This window comes from Peromyscus eremicus, chromosome 6 (assembly GCF_949786415.1).
Source record: "Peromyscus eremicus chromosome 6, PerEre_H2_v1, whole genome shotgun sequence".
NCBI lineage: Eukaryota > Metazoa > Chordata > Mammalia > Rodentia > Cricetidae > Peromyscus > Peromyscus eremicus.
In genome coordinates this window covers 57,997,065-58,017,023 of record NC_081421.1, presented here as the reverse complement: position 1 = coordinate 58,017,023, position 19,959 = coordinate 57,997,065, and the positions used below count along the sequence as shown (strand labels likewise).

The following is a 19,959-nucleotide window of genomic DNA, read 5'->3' as shown; positions in this document are numbered from 1 at the left end:
TTTCTAATAAACGAATGAAATAGATTGCTAATGACTGTTGTGCCTCTCTAAAATTCATCTTGAGATCAAATCCCCAGTGAGTTGGTATTAGGAGGTGGAGCCTTTGTGACGAGGTCATAATGGCAGCAATGAGATTACTGCCCTTGTTAAAGAGGTCCAGGGATGTTTTTCACCCCCTTTGCCATATGAGGGGACAGTGAGAAGGAGCCGTCTATGAAGCAAAGGCTCCACCAGACACTGAATCTGCTGGCTCCGTGACCTTAGCCTTTCCAACTGCCAGAGCTGTGAGAAATAGATTTCTGTTGTTTATTAATTGCCCAGTCTAAGCCACTCTGTCATAGTGGCCTACATGAATTGAGACAGACGTTTATGGCTGTCTGTTTGACTTTTTTTTTTTTTTTTTTTTTTGGTTTTTCGAGACAGGGTTTCTCTGTGTAGCTTTGCGCCTTTTCCTGGAACTCACTTGGTAGCCCAGGCTGGCCTCGAACTCACAGAGATCCGCCTGGCTCTGCCTCCCGAGTGCTGGGATTAAAGGCGTGCGCCACCACCGCCCGGCTGTCTGTTTGACTTTTATCCGCTCTCCAGCGCCGTTTCCCTTTATCCTGGCTCCCAGCGATGCTCTCCAAATTGTGGCTTTCTTTACCTCAGGGTTGGAGCTTAAGAGGGGGAAGGAATTACCATGTTCACAATGGCTGCTCTTTTCCACTGTAAGAACCTCCTGCAAGGAACAGCAGGATTATGAAGCACGTGACCCTGCAGCTCAGAGTGGTATTGCACATAACTGAACTGCTGAGAGAGGCCAAGGGGAGCATTCAAGTCTTCGCCGTTTGCAGGAGTAGCAGTGTTGAAACCTGGCTGAAATGTGAGGTCCCTGCTCATGTCGGAGGAGGAAGTCCCTGGTAAAACCCTGGAGGAGCTGGTACTTCCACCTGCTGGAGGGAAGACCGGGCCTCAGAGCTCCCTCCCAGCTGCTTGGTCAAAGGAGTCATGACAGAAGACGAAGAATAGGTGTAACAGGGTGCAAAGTTTATATACAAAGAATATAATGTTTATCTGAAATATTTACAGTGTTGGTTAAAGCAATATTTTTACAACTTTTCCGGGTAAACGACTACGTATATTACAGGTAAGCTACAATGATTTAATTTGCAAAACTGGAAAAAAAAAATAAGAGTAAAAAAATGTTTCAAACAAAGTTTAAAATACTCAAGTCAATTTGTAAACTGTATTTACTTCGCCTTTATTTGAAGGCATCATGCAATGAGGAATGGTTAATTGTACTCTTATAAATTGATGGGATGCATGCAACAGTCGAAGTTAAGGAGGGTGTAAAATGAGCAATGAAGGGTTTTGAGACTTAGACGCCGCCGAGGCTGGAGCTGAGGAAGAGGTTGAGATAACAGCCAGCTTTATCTCAACCAAGTCTGAGACCCACAAGTGTAGACCCACGGAGAAAAATCAAACACTTGCCTGACGGGGCAATCTGAGTGCACAGTATAAACCAACGGACTGACCAAAGAGGGAACATGCCTCTCAGGTCGCAGTACTACCTATTCAAAACTAACCTTAAAATGAGCTGTTTTAAAACTTCATAAAAATAGTCACGATTTTATTAGTTCGGATATTTCTACAAGATCTGGACGGGCTTTCGCTTTATGTGAAGACAGCTATCCATTCCCGAGGCCGCCTAGGGGCCTTATAACTCAGGGAATGTTGGGGGTACACACACACATGCAAGAGGCAAGGCAAGTTGGAGTTGGAGCTTTCGGGGTTGTGCTTGGGAAACCGGAAGTGAGTTCGCAGAGCGGAAGTGGTCCATGGAGCCCTGGGCCTGGCTAGTCAGAAGCCACCCCACTAGCAAATTAGCACTGCAGCTTGCGGATGCTGCGGGAGATGCGTTTGAATTCTCTCTGGCCCTTCTGCCACCGCTTCACTGAGGTGATCACCAGCTCCCCGCCCTGTTTCTGTCCCATGACCAGATAGGGCGCGTTGATGTCGTTCATCTCCTCACAGGTGCACTGCAGGCTGTCTTTGAGCCACAGCACCGATTTCTTCAGGTCTCTTTCAGACACACCGTTCAGCTTGTAAATGGTCTTGCTCTTCGTCTCCAGGATGATTTTGGTGTCTCTGTTGATGTAGGTTATCTCCTTCACTTTGATTTTCAGTGCTGTGAAGGCAAGCGGGGGGTGGGTGGGGTGGGGGGGGGGGTGGGGGTGGGAACAACACAAAACACGAGTTAGGATGAGGGAGAACTGTGTCGATTGTCAGCTTGGCTGCCTGTTCTGCGCTTGGTCAGGGGCTGCACGGAGGGGCTTTGGCCCTGGGAGCAGTAGGTGGCTCCATTTCCAAAGTCCCAAAGCATTGGCTGGGCATTTCGTTCCAAATCAGCCATCCTTTCAGAACCTTCTTGCAGGACTCAGGTAACTAACTCTTCTCACACTGCTGTTCCGTTGGTAAGCCCCTTGGCATGCGGTTCTTTCCACCCTCAGCACATGACTCCCCTACTGGAGGAGACCTCAGAGTGGGGAGAAAGGCCTAACTCTTAGTGGAACGTGAGCCTCCCAGGCTGCCAATGTTAAACTGGGTTTATTATGCCACAGAGGTTTCTGGACAAACCTGTGAGGAAATGGTGTCTCGGTCGCTGTTTTCTGAAGGACAGATTACAGGGGAAGGAGAATGGATCTTGCAGCTGCTTTTGATTTGGGAAAGTAACAAGGAGGAAGAAATATGCAAGTCTCTTTTTTAGGAGCACAACATGTTTAGCCATAAAAGTCTTTTCTGAAGACTCCATCCTTGTGTGCTCTCATTTGCCTGGCCAACGCCAAGGCATTTACAGATCATGTATGTACTGTTTCCAAAAATGTGTATGTAGAGTCATTAGAACGTTAAGACCCCAAAGTAAGTTGTTTACTATAAAAGACACGTTTTATAGCCATGAACACTAGGCTTTGGGAAATACACATGCGGGGATTAAATTTCAGGACTCCACACATGCAGGAAAAGGATAGAGTTTTCAGGTTAGAAAGGGTCATCCTGTTAAAAGCTCATTAGTACATGGAGATGCAAATTGAGAGAAGTGTCCATGACTTGTACCAGGCCACCCAGGTAGCTTGTGTCCCAGCTTAGTCCCCAGACCCCCTTCTACACTGGCACTGTGTTCTTCCAGGCGATGTCAAATTCCCGTCCTTGTGAAGCATTAAGTCACTCAATTCCAGTGTGTCCTAAGACTCTTGGTGCCACTGACAGCTGTAGTAGATGACACGCGTGTGTGACTTCCCAACTTTGATGGGGTTTAATGCATTGTTTAAATTAGTAATAGTGGAGAATTGTGTGTGTGTGTATGTCTTTGAGGTTTTCTTTTCCTTAAAAAAAAAAAAAATTCAGACGAGGAACTCAACTGAGCTAGCTTTCCAGACAAAAAGGAAATGATGGTTACTTAACCCAGTAAAGCAAGGGTGCTGTGACTTAGTGAGTGACAGGTTTGTCTGATACAGTGCTCATCTGAACCATGGACTCCTCAGGGTTTCAGGAATAAGCACATGGAGATGCCACATGTTCTTCTGTCTCTAATAGGGATGGGAGGCCACCATAGGGGTGAATTGAACTGACTATACGTTAGCAAAGTGTGCAGTCTCTAACGTAGACGGGGCCAGTGCAAGGCCGTATCTGGTCAATGGAACACTCTTGAGCTTCAAACACCAGAAAAAAAAAATCTATCATTTTGAGCTGGAAGGAGGTGTCTTAATTACCCTTCTTTAGCTCTAAAATATATATCATGGGGGAAGTGGGATTCCTCTTTAGACTTGAAGCTGAAACAAAACATAGGGAATTAAAGACCCAAAATAGCATTCTTGCTCTGGAAGGTGTGAATGGGGACACCGGGTGTGGTAGGAAGCACAGGTGACAGTTCCCCACCCCGTGGCACGCTGTGTAACCTGCACCGTGGAGGGAAGGAGGGGCTTTCCAGTCCTCTGTTTCCAGTGTGGGTGGGGCGGGGCGTGCTGTGCCTGCTGCCGATGTGCAGTAAATAAGCTTCACTGCTCAGCCTGTTCCATCTCCGATTCCCCAAAGGACAGAGACAAAATGGACTACGTCTTCATTGTCCCTGTCTGGGGATGGAGGGCAGAGATCCTCATTGCTACACTGTACAGCATAGTCACACTGCTTCTTTGGCTCAGATCTTCATATTGGCATTTTCAGTAAGTTTGTCTTCTGTGAGGTAAGCCACAGAGCAAGCAAGTGGTGTGCACTGGGTGTGCACGTGGTCTCCTAAATGTATCTGCTTGGGAGTCCCATGAAAGTCAGAAGAGAAATTTTATGTGTGGTATAAAGAGCGTAAGCTTCCAGGAGAAAATACTTCATAGAATTGTAAATTTTACCAAATAATCCTCTGACTTGTGGCAGTGAAGGACTGGGATTTGGTAAGATACTCGAGACTGAAAATTATCCACTACTGAGGTAGTTTGAGGTCTGTATGTTTGAAGACAGACATATGAAACTTTGTAGGCCCCATGCGTGGCTCCTCCTGCTAGGAAAAGTTGTTAGTGAGGACCTGGAGTCTTATTCTGTCTGTCTCCTTCCTCAACAGTGTTAAGTCTCTCCTTGTGTCAGGGGTACAGTTCAGGAACCAGCCAAGGTTCAACTCAGGACGCTTCCTGCAAAGATCTGAAGTGGACGAAGACTGGCCGACCAGGGCTGTTCACAGTGTTAGAGACGTGACTCAGCCTGAGATTTCCACAGTGGCAGCCTACACCAGTTTCCTCAGTCTTAGGGACTTGTGGAGTGTGCAGAAATGTTCATATGAATCTGTTAGACTCCATGCTATTTGGTAGACCAGTGGCCTTCTATGCTCACCAATAACTTCCCACTTTTGACTGAATAATACCCTTAAGGGATACTAACCCCTCTAATACAACCAAAGGCACCTATCATTGGAGTAGGATTAAAACAACAGTGCATTCTGGGTGAGGCAGCAATTGGGTAAAGTCCCTGGCCGCTCCTGATTCTGATTTTGGCTTTGCCCCTGTGTCTGGCTAGTCTCCTCCTTCACCTGGGGGCTTGAGGACAGCAGGTAGTGTTTTTTTTCAGATAAAATCTCTGTCTTTCCTCCTATAACCCCCTAAGGGCAGTGACTTACTGTCTGTGGTCCTTGGCTAACATCACTCATGTTGTGTTACTTCGTGCATCCCGAGCATCACAGCATGACAACCTCCTTCACCTAACTTGGAAAACGTTCTTCTTTCCTGACTGTTTGTAAAACCGTGACCAATGGGTCACTCTGCGCTACAAACAGAGTGAAAATACTTTCGTTTGATGCTAATGCAAGTGTTTATTTTGGGCCAGTTTAAGGGCTTGAATGTTTGCTGAGGGTCATATGTGCTTTTCTGTTCTTGGTGCACATCTCAAGCAATTGAAAAAGATAACATGGCACAGGATTCTGTGTGCTAGTGCGCACACACCCACACCCACACCCACACCCACACCCACAAACCAAAGAGAGATCAGAAGTTAGCCATTGTGCACTGGTAATTTGAGAAATTCCCATTTGATTACTGTCTAAGGAAACAGTGAATGTCATCCAGTGTAACTCAGTACGACAGTGACATGTGACAAGAACTAAGAACCAGTCAGTTAGGCAACTTTAGGGAGCAAGAGATGTGGTCATGCCTCACCTAGCCTCATCTGGAGACTTCTTACTGGTTTACACTTTTAACTTTCCCCGGTAAATAAAACTTGGGTGGATGTGGTATCTGGTGGTGGTGGCGGTTACTTACCAAAATCATTTTTACAGAGAGTTTCCATGATGTCATTGTCGTCGTCGTTTTTAGTTTTGCAGGCTTCACACACCTTCGGAGCTGGAAACGTGACAAGGTCTTTAGTGAGCTTGCTTCCACAGGAACAGCAGGTGGCGTTTGTAAACAACTCAAAAGGATGCAGCCAGACCAGAGCAGCCATTGTCCTGTATGACCCCTGTTTCTGCCTCCTCTATAAAAATAGGACCCCTCATTCCTAAGTGCTGCCCTTGCCATTTCTGGTTGGGTGAAATGAGAATGGCCCATGTCCTGCTTTATTAGCACTGACCCCCCCAAAAAACAAAAAGGGAGATGTGGGGAGGTGTGTGTTGCAAGACAACCTAGAGGTCGTAGCTTTTCAATTCATCCTCCTCGCCCCTCGGATGATTTCAGTCCTTCCCAAGTATCTAAGGAAAAAGCACCAAAAGATCCAAATCCTGGAGGTACTTGGGAAAATGTAAGAACATAAAGTAGAGCGAAGAGATAGTTCTCATCTGCAGGACATGGAGAAAAGCCTTCTGCTCAGCAGGGTGCTAGGTCTAGGGGAATTTGCATGTATTTTTCTCATCTCGGCTGGGAAGGATGGCTAGTGTTGTGCTGTGGGGAACCTCTAGGGCCTGCTTGCATCTTGGAAGCACATCTCAGTAATACCAACAGCCAGCTCTAACTGGCTCTCCTTCACCTCATGCTTCCTGCCAAGTTTGTGTTTGACTTACGGTTTATTTCTTACGGTTTATTTCATCATTCCCCTCCAGGTCCCTGGTACAGGTACTTGTTGCCCATCCTATGCAAGCCAACAAACCTGGAGACAAGCTGATCCAGATGAAGGAAAACTTTCTGTGGGCTTTGTCTGAGCAGACCCAGGATTTTGTGTGCTTTCACAGCTATAGGTGTAAGAGTGTTGTAAAAGAACGTATGTTCAAGAAGAAAAGAAAACATTTCCCCCTCTACTTTATAAATATGCCTAGTGCTATCTTTAAAACTTAAGTGTAATTATATAGGTTTTCACTAGTATGAAATGGAATTTTCACACCCAGAAATTCCCATCGTGACTCACAATAGAAAAGTTATTTGATATTTAAAAATATCAAAGAGCAAAATTTGCAGGCATATGGACTTATTTTGAAGAAGGAAAGTGAATTTTGGAGAAAACACCCAGTGTATGTTTGGGTTGATAGTAGGAAGCAAAACAAAAGCAACCCACACAAAATTGCCTCAGCTCTACCCAACCTGAGAGAAACATTTCCAGTGGGGAGGCTCACAATGTGTATGAAATGCTACCAACCTGTCTGTATCGGTTACTCTATGGTATATGTTGGACAAATGTTTGAAAAATGCCAAACATTTGCAATAAATTAGAAACCTAACCAATAAGATGATTGCAGACTCATGGTGCCTGCCAGGAAAGATTGCTAAACAACTTTGTATTTTCTTTAACTAATGATGTCTACAGGAAAACAATTAGAGATTGAAAGGGGATGCTGCTGAAGCCCTGAGACGGATTAGGAAGCCCCCTTTCTATCTCAGGGGGCCTAAATCAGCTCAGACACATTGTATACTTTTTCCTTTCAGGGAAAATATCAAGAGCCCATGAGGTTTTCATTGCTTTGATGGTTTTTGCCTATGAACTTCCCTCTGTTTTCTAAAAACTTGAGGAGACTCTTCTGCATGATTTTCTCCAGTTAATTAAAACCACTCCTAAGATTAAAAAAAAAAAAAAGCTGATAGTGACACACACACACAAAAAGATGATTCCTGGAGATTCCCTTTATCCTCTCTTCCTCCAACACCTGGGCAGTTAAAACCGACTCACTCCCAGCCAGCCTTCGTTTTATCTCCAAAACCTAAATTGGCAAAGGAGACAAAGTAGCTCAAAGGGCGGTCCGTGTGTATCGTGTGTTTTTGTCCAGTGGGACAAGAACGTGCAGAGAGAGAGGCTAAGCAGAAGAAGCCTCTGGCCTGGGTGCTCATCCCCAGGACCCGGCCATGCTAAAGGCTTTCAGAAGCGTGGCCGCAGAGCAAGCATCTCCAAACAAGAATTGGCACTTTTGTTTGGCTTAAATCCCTAAGGGGAGTTGTTGTTATAACCAGGGAGGGGTCTTGGCACATGGGGTGGATATCTCAAGCTTGGTACACGGTATGGCAACAGACTAGGGCAGGGAAGAGCTTCTGCCACATCTAAGGCTGGAATCCCCAGCCGGGGCGAACGAGAATGTAGAATGGAGGCTCCGGGGTTCCCCCGCCCCCAGTCCCAGCACCTCAGGCTAGTTGGGAGTGGGTGGAACGAAGAGAGAAGGCTTACCTTCCTCTGTCGCCGGCAGGAGGTGGTCGCTGCTAGCGAGGGGGATGCAGAGGTCGTTGTCCTGCGGGAAACGGTCGCATTCCAGCATGTCGGGCCAGGGGAAGCCGAAGGCGGACATGACCGGGGCGCAGCGATCCTTCACCTGCACGCAGAGCGAGTGGCACGGCTGGATAGTCTCGTCTAGGTCGTCGAGACAGACAGGGGCGAAGAGCGAGCACAGGAACTTCTTGGTGTCCGGGTGGCACTGCTTCATGACTAGCGGAATCCAGGCACCCGCCTGCTCCAGCACCTCCTTCATGGTCTCGTGGCCCAGCAGGTTGGGCAGCCGCATGTTCTGGTACTCGATGCCGTGGCAGAGCTGCAGGTTGGCCGGGATGGGCTTGCAGTTGCTGCGCTTGTAGGAGAAATCGGGCTGGCCGAAGAGGAAGAGCCCACGCGCCGAGCCCAGGCAGCAGTGCGAGGCGAGGACTAGCAGCAGCAGCGAGCCAGGGCCCCGCGGCATCGTGGACTAGCGACCCCCGGGGGGGCGGAGGCAGCCGAGTCGGGGAAGCGCGAGGCAGCCGGAGCCCGAGCTCGTCCCGGACCCCCTCGCTCTGCTCGTGGGCTCTGCAAGGCCGGCTACACGAGAGCGCGAAGCGGGGAGCGGGGAAGTCGGCGCGGGCAAGGCGCTGCAAGCCGGCGCGCAGCTCCGGGGGGCTCGACCCGGGGGAGCAGAGTGAGCGGCGGCTGGGGCCCAGCCAGAGTTTTCTTGGCTTTTTTTATGCAAATCTGGAGGTGGAAGGGGGGGGGGAGCAAGGGAGGAGCCAGCCCGGAGTAATCTGAGGAGGCAGGTCACTACTTTCTGGAGCTGGTTTTGCGTTGAGAATGCCCCTCACGCTCTAGCTGGCAGGAAATTCGGGCTGCGACCCCACCCCGATGCAGCAGCCGCTGCGCGCGCGCTCTGGCAACCCCCTTGCCAGCGGACTAGCGAGGCCCCTGCGTCCCACTGCGCGAGAGCGGAGAGTGAAGCTGAGGCAGCGAAAAGTTGAGGGCACGCGTGGAGCAAGGCTAGCAGCCTCTCGGGCTGGAACGTGTTTCACGCCCCGCGTGGCCTGCATCCTTATTGATGTGCCCTAGCCCTTACTTATCAGCACTGCGTCCTCGGGCAACCAGGAGCCGGCAGTTCGGGGCTCTTTGTGCCCCAGGGTTCCAGCCCGGGACTACCTGCTCCAGGCTGTCCGGGAGAACTTGGCTTCAACTCCAGCCGAAGTTGAGCCGGCTGGCTCGTGCAGTGCCTTTTCACTGCCTTTCGACGCATTGTGAATTAGAAAACGTAGTAGCAATGATGCATCGAGTTGCTGTTTTGCTAGGGTGTCTATAGGATTCTGTCGCTGCAGAGGACTTGTCAGACTCAACAAGAGTTTGCCCGCCATTTCTCCTTTTTTGGAGAAGAGACTTTGCCTTCTGCAGGGACGTCCACACTTGAAGGCAGAACAGGTTCTAATACATAAGGGCTCAGGATTGCCTCAGGATAGGCCACCAAAGCAATAACTGGGGCTTATGAGTACTAGGGGCAGAAGGCTTGAACAGATTGGGAAGGAACTGGGCAGAGACTCCTGCCTAGAGGTTCACAAGAGCGTGTCCTTGGTACAGTTGGCTCATTCGTCCTATAATAATCAGGGGCACCATCCTGGTCACCAGATATGAGAAGTGAACCAAGAAGCCATCCTCTGCTCGGTGTGAATAGGGAACTTAGTGCTGGTGGACTGTAAACGCTAAGAGGGTGGAGGCTAACCACGAATAGTAAGGTGCCCGGGTAGGGAACGAGTGTAAAGGAGGGCTGAGAGGATGTGTGGGCTTGCACGCGTGCAGGGAATGGAGGGGGCTCCTTTCCCCAAACCTATTCCTTGTCTTAAGAGTCATCTTCCTCTTCTATGGGACTTTGTAGGTCCTGGGCAGTGACCCCCGCCCCCGGAAAGCGATCCTCTTTCATATGTAAGGTGGGTACATTGTTATAGCTTCCTGGACACTTAGAGCCATCCGAAGGCTCTGATCCCTGTCGCCCGATTTACATTTCCATCCTCCTGGATGATGCATTGGGGGCTCAGTGGTTAGCACATTTTGTGGCCCCCGCAGTTTTTAAGAGGTTAAGAGGTAATGAAATGCCGACATAATGCTGTTTTCTACCCACTCCTGGTAATAGACAACACAAGCAAACATCCGGAGCGAGCGCACCATCTGAGTTCCTAAAGGTCCAGCTTCCATTTTTCTTGCTCTGCTGAAGGAAGATCGGGGCAGCTTCCATTCAACTGGCCCTAGGCCTTCCCTTGTCTAACTGAAGCAGCCAGAGACTTAAAAGTCCTTCTTCCCAGATACAAACTAGTTTGAAAGTGAGCCACATAAACACAAACAGGTTAAATCAAACAGCTACGCAGAGCCTGAACTCTGAAATACCGAACTTGGACCCTGGAGTGGAATTCAGGGCTCTCTGGTATCCACTGCTCGTGGCTCCAAAGCACTCCCATGGGGTCACATCCCGCCTGCAGATCCCCTGAGTGGGAGCTCAAGAAGCCCAAATCCAACCCGCCCTGTTTGAGTCACTCGCTTTTGTGTTCGGACCAGCAGCGGGCTGCCCATGCGCCTGGCGCACTCCCGCCGGCCTCGGCATTGTTTGGGGGATCCTGCGTCCGTCCCGCTCGCCGCCAGGGGGCGCCCGCAGTCGTACAGGAGTCCGTAGCGCCACCGAGCGCAAAGTCTAGCTCCCGCCTGCAGGCTTGCCCGGCCGGCGGCGCAAATCTAGGAGGCCTGTCTCAGACCCTTCCAACATCGGTGCCACTCGGCCTGGATCACACCTGGCTCCAGCTGCATTTCCCTCTCCATCTCGAGCCATGAACCTTCCTTTCGACCGCGACCCTCCAAAAGCAAGCGCGCGCGCGTGTGTGTGGCATGCCCGCGAGGCCATCCAAGTGTGTGTGTGTGTGTGTGTGTGTGTGTGTGTGTGTGTGTGTGTGTGTGTGTGACAGGCACTCCCGTGAGGCCAGCCGGCTGCTGGGGAGCAGGGCATTCGCTTCCGGCAGAGAGTGGACCACAGTCTATGTGTAAGGCACAGCCCAACGACACTCGGTGATCGTCCCCACGGGGGTTTCTGTGTGAGTTTACGTTGCCCGGAGGCGCGAACTCCTGGAGAAGCACTCACTTGGCATGCCTGGGTTAGCCCAGGCTCTTCAGTGCTCCCTGGAGGCTCCCCGATTCACAGGTCTCCTCCCCTCCTCACTATTTATGCAAAGCAACAGGCCTTTGCCGCGGAGAGACCATGTTGACCCTCTTCCACTTACTCCTTGCCTGCTTCCAGGAAGAGAAGCTCCATTCACCCTCACCTAGTTAGTAAACAGGGACTGTACTGTGATCCGCAGTGCCAGGCCTCGGCTTTCTGCTTAGAGGACGCTGCTTACTGGTCGCTAGAGATGGGTAGGTCCCCTCCTGCCACTCCCCCCCCCCCCCCCAACCCCAGCGCACAGCGAACAACCTCCCACTCAAATGCTGCAGGCCTGAAGAGTCCCCACAACTCTGCATTTGGTCCTGCCTCTCCGTTTGGTGTTTTCTGTCTTTAGGGGACTGAAGAATCTTGACGGACAAAGAAAGCCTCCCCAAGTCTCTCTATTGCTTGGTTAAACCTTTGCTGATTGCTAGATTTCTGGAGAGGGAAGATCTTCGCTTTCACACTCAGATGCTTGGGGGACCTCCAAGCTCTGGAGCTTGTCAACCCCAGTTCTGCCCCCCACCCCCACCCCCGCACTCGCACTCGCGAAGGTCGCGGGGTGGACTGGGTATCGGGAAAGCGAGCTTCTGCCTGCATTCGGGAATGGGGTCCTGAAAGCCTACGGAAGCCCTGGGAAGGAGTGAAAGCAAGACAGCCGCGTGCACGCTGGTTTCTTAATTTCAACTATGCAGCTCCCGGCGGCAGCGCAGGAGGCCAACTTGAAATGGAAACCAGTTTCTCACCCCCACCCTTCAGTGTTCGCATCACTGGCCTGTCCTTCCTTTAGATGGAAAAAATGTGGGTGCTAAGTTTCCAATTTCCTTGTTAAAACGCACGTCGCGGGAGGGGTTAGGCTCTACAGCAGCCTCGGAGCTAAGAATAATAGTGGAGCAGCACGTAGTAGGACAACTGCCCGACCAATGTCATCTTGTCCTTAGAAATCCTCACTGCCGCCCAGCAGGTGGCCGTGAATATTATCTTTAACAAAAACACCCCCCCCACACACACACATATTTATTCTTGGGAGTTGATGGACCACAGCATGCGTTTGGAGAGGACAACTTTAAGGAGTCTGTTCTCTCCTTGTACCCTGTGGGTCCCGGAGATAAAGCTCAGATGGTCAGGCTTGATTGTTACTGGTAAGGCAAACATTCAAGGTGCCCTGATTGTTACTCTTCTGGGTTTTCCCAGTTGGAAGGAAACAAGCACAGAGGGGTTAAGTGGTGAACCAGGCGACACAGAAAGTGGTACAGCTGTCAATTTCAGGGTTCTGTCCTTTTGTTTGTCGCCAGCAGTGTTGTTACTTGGCTTTTACCCACTGACTTTCCAGGGGTGCGTGTTGTCTTTCTTTTCCGGGGTCTTCCCAGGCTCCTGGTGAGGCTGCCAGGTGCCAGGGCGAAGTCTCTGTCCACGATTCCATGCAGCCATCTGGGGGCGCCATTTCCCAAACCAGAGATTGTCTCTAGTCTGGCCAGTGTTGCTTCCCTCTCTAGCTGTGGGAACTTTGAGATCTTTTACTTTCTTACCGGCTGCTCAAGAGGATGGCTTTTGGTGCTCGGAGGAACAAAGACTTCATTTCTTAGACTCCCTTTCGTCCGGTCACTAGCGAGGACGCGGGTCCCCACTCCAGGGAAGCTTTCTGCGCCGGCGCAGGGAGCACAAGTGCTAGTGACCACAAGAGGTGCTTCTCACCCCAGGACTTTCGAGAGGGTGACCCCAGGGGCCGCAGCCCGGTGCTTTGGATTTTCATTTTAAGAACTGGCTAGACTGAGGGCGAAGACTATGCCAACGACTGAACAGAGCTTTTGCGCATATTTCTTTATTAATATTTCAAGGGCCTCAGCTCCAACCTGCGAAAACCAGCCAAGGGACTAGACCAGGGAAGCTGGTTGGCCGGAGGAGGCCTACTGGGGTGGGGGTTAGGCCCACATCTAGTTTTTTTTAACCAGGAGGGATAGCACAGGCTTAGGCTGCAGTCAGGGGCGTCTGAAACGATGATCCCCTAAGGACAAAGCCGAGCTATCCCATGCCCGACTTGGTGGCTAACTCACCCCCAGAAGGAGCCTGTCGGAAGAACAATAATTGCTAGGGTCTCAGTGAATCCTGTGGTCGGCAGATTCCAACCACCTGAGGATACCTGAGCCCTCTCTGTCCCAAGTGTAGCGAACTTGCTCATTGACAAAGGTCAAGAAGTCAATGAACTGATACTTTGGTGGTTCTGTAACAATGGCTAAAGAGGTAGAGACCACTCAGTGGTTAAGAGCACTTGCTCTTGCGGAGAAGCCAGGGGCAGTTGCCAGCATCCACGTAAGAGTGGCTCACAATCCTCTGTAACTCCAGTTTTAGGACATCCAGAGCTCTCTCTCCTCCACCAGTACTCACATGGTGTCTATGCATACATTCAAGTAAACACAACTACACATAAAATGACTAAAAGAAGCTAGACAAAAGTCCCGGCACTGGAGACTGAGGCAGGAGGATTGCCATGAGTTTCAGGCAAGCTTTGGCTACACTGTGAATTCTAGGCCTGTCTGGACTTTATAGCCAAACTCTGTTTCAAAGACAAAAATAAAAACAGCAGTAGAATACAGTTGCTCTACCGCGATAAAAACGATTACCCTAACATGATCCTAATCTGTAGTGGTCACAGTGCTTTTCCCTGGCCACGGGAAAGTCGGTCACCAGCAGACTAGAGATGGACCAGAGAACTGCTTTAGAGAAAGCTCTTCTGGGGGTGGGGAGGGGGTGGTGGTGGTGAGGCATATTGAGAAGGTTGTTTGTGGCTAGTATCTTGCATGGACCAGTTTCCATTCCGTCTGTTCTTTCAAGGAGAGAATGGCCCTTGAAATCTTGGGAAAAAGGGCGAAGGGTCTCCCTGCTCTGCTTAAAAAACAAAACAACAAAAAAACCCACAAACAAACAAATAAACAAGGAGTGAATGACAGCAGCAGCAGCCCCAGCAGATGGAACCTGAGCAGCTGCATGTGTGTGTGCTCTTCCCAGATGGACTTCAGAATGGAAAGCTCTGCCATCCTTACTGAATTATCTTTTCAGGGATGCTTCTCCATATTTTGTAATTTGGGATTTTATAATTGGTAGAATTTTTTTCACAGCCCAAATAAAGACGTTTGTCAGATTCATTCAATTGACTCATCAGTTTAGGACATGCTCAGCTTTAGTAAGCTGCAGGATTTGGGCTGGTCTAAGGTTAAGCATGCAACATATTATTTCCGACCGTGGTGTCCAGCCCAGGCAGACTTAGCGCCCTGGCTGAGTTCACTGGCACTAAGTATTTATAAAGTTTTCGTTAGTAAGCTCAGTATTCCTTAATAGTTTGTAAATCTCCAGTTGTACAGGGAGGAGTCAAATATGTCACAGAAACATTTGCAAATGTTAAATTGGGTTCCTGGTCCTTGGCCAGTCTGTGAAGTGTCTAGTGATCATCTTGGCTGGACTGTGCAAAGCTGTTTCCCCCCTTGTTTCTGTGAAGTTTTAATTAGCTAAAGAGGCTCTCAACAAGTCCCACCCTGGAAGAGAGTCAGTTGAAGAGTGCTTTGAGTATGATAATGTGTTATCTGTAGGGGCCCAGAAACCCTTCTCAGTTTTCACATTTCCAGATGAAAGCTGAAGATGGACAAGACAGCCTGCGGGCTTCCTAGGACAGATTCTTCTCTGTAGCAAATGCTGAAAACGTGTTGGAGTCCTTTCTGCTTGGTGGTAGTATGTTAAAACCTTCGATTTCTGAAGGTTCTTGTTCTATTCAGGGGAGATGGTGCAGGAGGGACCACAAAGGGAAAAAAAAAAGAGGGTAATTTTTTTTTCTCATACCCGACTTCAAAATTAGATCATGTCTCTATATATTTTCATTTTGAAAATTTTGGAAAATAGTGTTACTCTGTAGCACATTCATTTCCATGAGAGTTGAAGAAACTTACAGATAGTGTAGACATGACAGTGATTGTCATAGGATGTCACTTTGTCACCGCAGGCCGGACAGTTTACGCTGTTTCCCTTCTCACCGATGATGCAGCCTATTGCCTTGAAAGGAATCCCATCGGGGTTTGATTCCATCCATCCAATCCAAAGACTTCTATCATGTTCTGCAACATTAACGTAAAAATGTTCCCAACTTCAAGTGAATTTTTTTGGGGGGGCTTAGTATTGGCAGATAACAGTAAAATTTCTTCTCTTCTGCATTTAGCTTAAAGTTGAAGATGGCACAGCTTTCTGAGAACAAGAAATTTTTTAGTAGCCAACAGTTAATGGGGGGAGGTCTTCATGGGGTAGGAACATGTGTCACCCAGGAAAGCAGCAACAGAGCCAAGACTGATCCATTGCTGGTCCTGTTTGAGTGAGTGGTGGTGTGTTCAGTTTTATGGAAAGTCAGAGAAACCTGTGCAGACTGTCTCCAGAGGCCCATTCTTTGTCTTCATGTAAGACCAGCTTAACCTGCCAAAGGGAGATGGTTCTTTGTCTACGTTATAAACAGCTTTCAGAGAGGAGCGTGTCTGCCTTAAAAGCCCTAAGTTGTTTTGAGTTTCTCCAACAAAAAGAAATTATGAGTGTTTGTGGTCACTGTCTAATCTGTCATCACACATTGTATATATGTCTGGAAATGTCACACCTCTCCACGCCTGTGTGCAGTTACTGTGTCAATGAAAAGTGAAAATGTATTTGAATACCCTACATTATAATAAATGTACCAGGAATTTACATGGCCCATGAGATAAATGAGGTATGCTGAACAATTTTGCATTTCCCTAACCAATAGGTAAGTACTGTAGAAAGTACAAAAGGAACACATACAGACTCAAGTCAAACTGTTTACTCAGGGCTTGCTTTTCTTAAAAAAAAAAAGATCTTTTCATTTGTAACACATATTTGAAGTTTAAAAATTCATATTACACACAATTACAAAGGAGTTAGTAGAAATCTCTTCAATTTCACAACTCTGATCTACAAAAAATGTGAAAAACGCCGGGCGGCGGTGGCGCACGCCTTTAATCCCAGCACTCGGGAGGCAGAGGCAGGTGGATCTCTGTGAGTTTGAGACCAGCCTGGTCTACAAAGTGAGTTCCAGGACAGGCTCCAAAGCTACATGGAGAAACCCTGTCTCGAAGAACAAAAAAAAAAAAAAAAAAAAAAAAAAAAGTGAAAAACAATATTTTTTTCATTTCAAGAGCGAATGAATACACACCAAGTTTTATAAAAAAAAAATGCAAGTAAGGGGCTTGGGAGATGGCTCAGCTGGCAAAATGCTTGCTACACAAGAGTGCGAACCTGGGTGTGGATTCTTAGCACCTGTGCAAAAATCTGAACGTGGTGGTGCCCACGTGTAATCCCAGTGTGGAGGAGGCAGAGGCAGGAGAATTGCTGGGGTTAGCTGGTTAGCTAGTCTGGTTGAGTAAGGAGCTCCAGGTTAAGTGAGAGCTCCTGCCTCAGAAAATAATATGGAGAGTGATTGAGAAAAGAAAGCAGATGTCAATCTTTGGTTTCCACACATGTGCATGTAAATACTTGCACTACACACACACACACACACACACACACACACACACACACATAAACTAATTAAAAATATGAGCAAATGGTACATTACAATTTGGAAGAACTTATCATATGTTGAATGGAGACGTATGCAATAACGAATTACCTTTATGTATCTACTCTAGCCGTACCTGCTTCAACAGTGTGAGGCTGTCATGATGGCTGCCCTCTTGCTTATGTCTCCAAGAGTGCTGCCAAATGCACTGAGATCTGTGTACTGTGCCTGGGATGTCTCTGAATGAGTGCCTCCTTGTCTCTATTTCTCCTGATGTAGAAATTTGATCATAATATTGTCTGGCACTTGGACAGATTTGCCAAATCTCAAAAAGAATTTTTCTTGTTTTCCTCAATATGACATTTCCCATACCAACTTGGTTGAAAAGAGGAATTCTTGATTTTTAAATTAAAATTTAAAAAGCCAATAGAACTTTTCTCTTAACCTCAAAAATGGTGTGGTTAAAATTTGAGAAGGGTTAGTCCTTATTTTTCTGAATCATTTTTCCCATTCATGTATTTCAAGTATCCCTTTGTGCAGACAAGAATGTGCTCTGGGAAGCAGGGCTTTCTAGTGCTTGGAGAGTGTCCTTGGAAAGCCTAATTTGCTTAGCAGGAGGGTAATGAGGCTGAGTTTATGCAGTTGCAAGCATTGCTTTGATGGCTTTGGGAGTGATTCCTTTTGCTCCTAAGGTGTACCCAGAAGCCCTTTGATAACCATCTTTGTGCTGGAAGAAATGGTGTTTACATGTTGTAACTATCTATGTTCTGCTTTCAGAAGTATTTAGCTAAATAAGGTTTTTGATTTTTAAGATATAATGGGCTGCTCTTTATGTTGAAGGATTGTCCTATTGATCACTGGGCTGCTTGCCATCATTCCCTTTTATAGAATTAAAGAGATACATTGTGAATTAGGATTTATGTAAACAATCCATATTAGTTGCTTTTCTATTGCTGTGACAAAACACCATGACTGAAATACTGTATAAAAGAACGCTTTTAATTGGGCTTACAGTTTCAGAGAGTTAGAGTCCGAGATGGCAGAGCAAAGGCATCGTGGTGGGAATAGCTGAGAGCTCACATCTTGAGGAGGCAGAGAGAGGAATATTAGATTATTTTGTGTGTGTGAGAAAGGGTCTCACTATGTAGCTCTGGCTGTCCTGGAACTCATTATGTAGTATAGACCAGGCTGGCCTAGAACTCACAGAGATCTGCCTGCTTATGCCCCCCAAGTGCTGGGATTAAAGGCGTGTTTCACTATACCTGGCTGAGAGGAACACTGGAGGAGTCATTTGAAACCTCAAAGCTTGCCTGCAGTAACAACAAGGCCATGCCTCCTAATCCTCCCCAAACAGTTCAAACAACAGGGGACCAAGTATTCAAACAGGAGCCCATGAGGGCCATTCTTATTCAAACTACCACACAATCTTCCCCCAACTCCCCTTGGAACTACATATTAGTAACCATTTTCACAATTCTATCATCAAAATGATGCTGAAGCATTGATGAGGCAAGACGGTTATTTAAAAGTTTTGTACTTGGCTCTAGGCTTCAGTGTAATTTCAGTCGTAGACCACACACAATATCAGTCAGGTTGGGCAAGGCTATGCTGCTGAAACAATTGCCACCCAAACAACAGAAATTTGTTTCTCAGGGCAAAGATTTCTGTGGGTGGCTATTTTCCAGGCTCAGAATTCTCAGCTGCTTTATGTTATGATGCTGCTATAATAAGATCTGCACACACAATTGCTGGATAGACAGAGAGAGCCCAAGAGCCCATCACTAGATGATAAATACTTCCATTTGGAAGTGGTGCACGTCAATCTCATTCACATCTGTTAGACAAATCCATAAGAAGGCCCTCTAATTTGAGGGGTACAATATGAATCCTACCTTGTGGCTATAGGTAGAAAGAAACTATGTAGAGGAGGCAGCACTAAGGCCACCACCTATATGTAAACACTTCACAACAGTTGTGAATTGTTGGGGCTGGAGAGATGGCTCACCATCTCCCAAAAGAACCATTGGCTGAGAACCAAAACTTAAATCCATGGGCCTCTGTGGACACTTATCTAAACCATAGTAAGTCCCCGGTGAGAGTTTAAAATAAAGCACTTAGACAAAGTACACAGTAAGTACTTCGCGTATGTGCTGTTATTTTCATTTCACCAGGCAGGCTGTGGTGTTTTGTGGCAGCCAGCTCCACCCACAGAAGCTGCCTCTGGGAGCTTTGCACACGGATGCAATGAGGCGTTGGGAGACTGACCCAGCTCACTCGCGGAACTGGACTGTTACTCAACTGTTAAGGACTGGGTCAGGACCAAAGGCCGTGCTAACATCATGGGTAAGAAAGGAAGCAAACCCGAGTCACACATTGAAAAGAAAGTCAAGCTCGCTCAATTAGAGAGAGAGATCCAATTATTTTTCATAATGTTGCTGTCATTGGAATTTGGACTGCAAGTCAAAATTGTATTACAAAATAGATGACAAGCAGTTGAAATATTGACTGAGGGAAACAGTCTGGGCATGCCAAGAAGAATCCTTGTAATTAATCTTCCCTGGTAATCTCATCAGGGTAACCATTGCTAATTAGAAACATGTTTTGTCAGCCTGTCCAGATTCTAAGCCTGGTGATGGCAGGGGTTCACCACAACCCCAAGACGATGGTATGTTTTTGCATACAGCAAGAGTCTAATCAGTGTCGTCTGTTACGGTTCTGCATTGAAAGCTAAACAAGAAATCACACTCTCAAGGCAGACACAGAGCAGAGATTTTTCATGGAATGGGGCCATTGTCTTTTCCAATTGCAGTCCACACAGAAAGGGTCAGTTTGGTTCTGACAGTGTGAGTGGCAACATCTGGAGTCTGGCCTTCTACCCTGGGCCTTGACCTCCTCTTTCAAAACCGGTAGATAAATACCTTGTAGAAAATTCTAAACAGTGAAAGGGTGTGACCCTATGAAATCCACCAGGGCAATGTCACTGCCCCTTTGCATGTAAGGTCATCGTATTGGTCTAAACAGAAGACTTTGACTTCTCATTAATACACTGCCAACTTCCTGCCCATCATGCTGTCCGACATGGTGC

General features: G+C 47.7%; 1 protein-coding gene across 1 annotated transcript; it reads right to left on the bottom strand.

Moving 5' to 3' along the window:
• Nucleotides 1–1,005: 1,005 nt before the first annotated feature.
• Sfrp2 (secreted frizzled related protein 2) lies at nt 1,006–8,704 on the bottom strand. Its single transcript, XM_059265538.1, has 3 exons — nt 8,095–8,704; nt 5,775–5,855; nt 1,006–2,167 (listed from the first exon to the last, which is right to left on the bottom strand). The coding sequence occupies exons 1-3, from the start codon at nt 8,594–8,596 to the stop codon at nt 1,863–1,865; spliced, it is 888 nt and encodes a 295-aa protein (XP_059121521.1). The 5' UTR covers nt 8,597–8,704; the 3' UTR covers nt 1,006–1,862.
• Between the last annotated feature and the right edge of the window lie 11,255 nt (nt 8,705–19,959).

Coding starts and splice junctions, on each gene's coding strand:
- Sfrp2 (XM_059265538.1), bottom strand. CDS start 8,596: ATGCCGCGGGGCCCTGGCTCGCTGCTGCTGCTAGTCCTCGCCTCGCAC. Junction 5,856..8,094: donor CCTGCCGGCGACAGAGGAAG/GTAAGCCTTCTC, acceptor TCACGTTTCCAG/CTCCGAAGGTGTGTGAAGCC. Junction 2,168..5,774: donor TCTCTGTAAAAATGATTTTG/GTAAGTAACCGC, acceptor TTGCCTTCACAG/CACTGAAAATCAAAGTGAAG.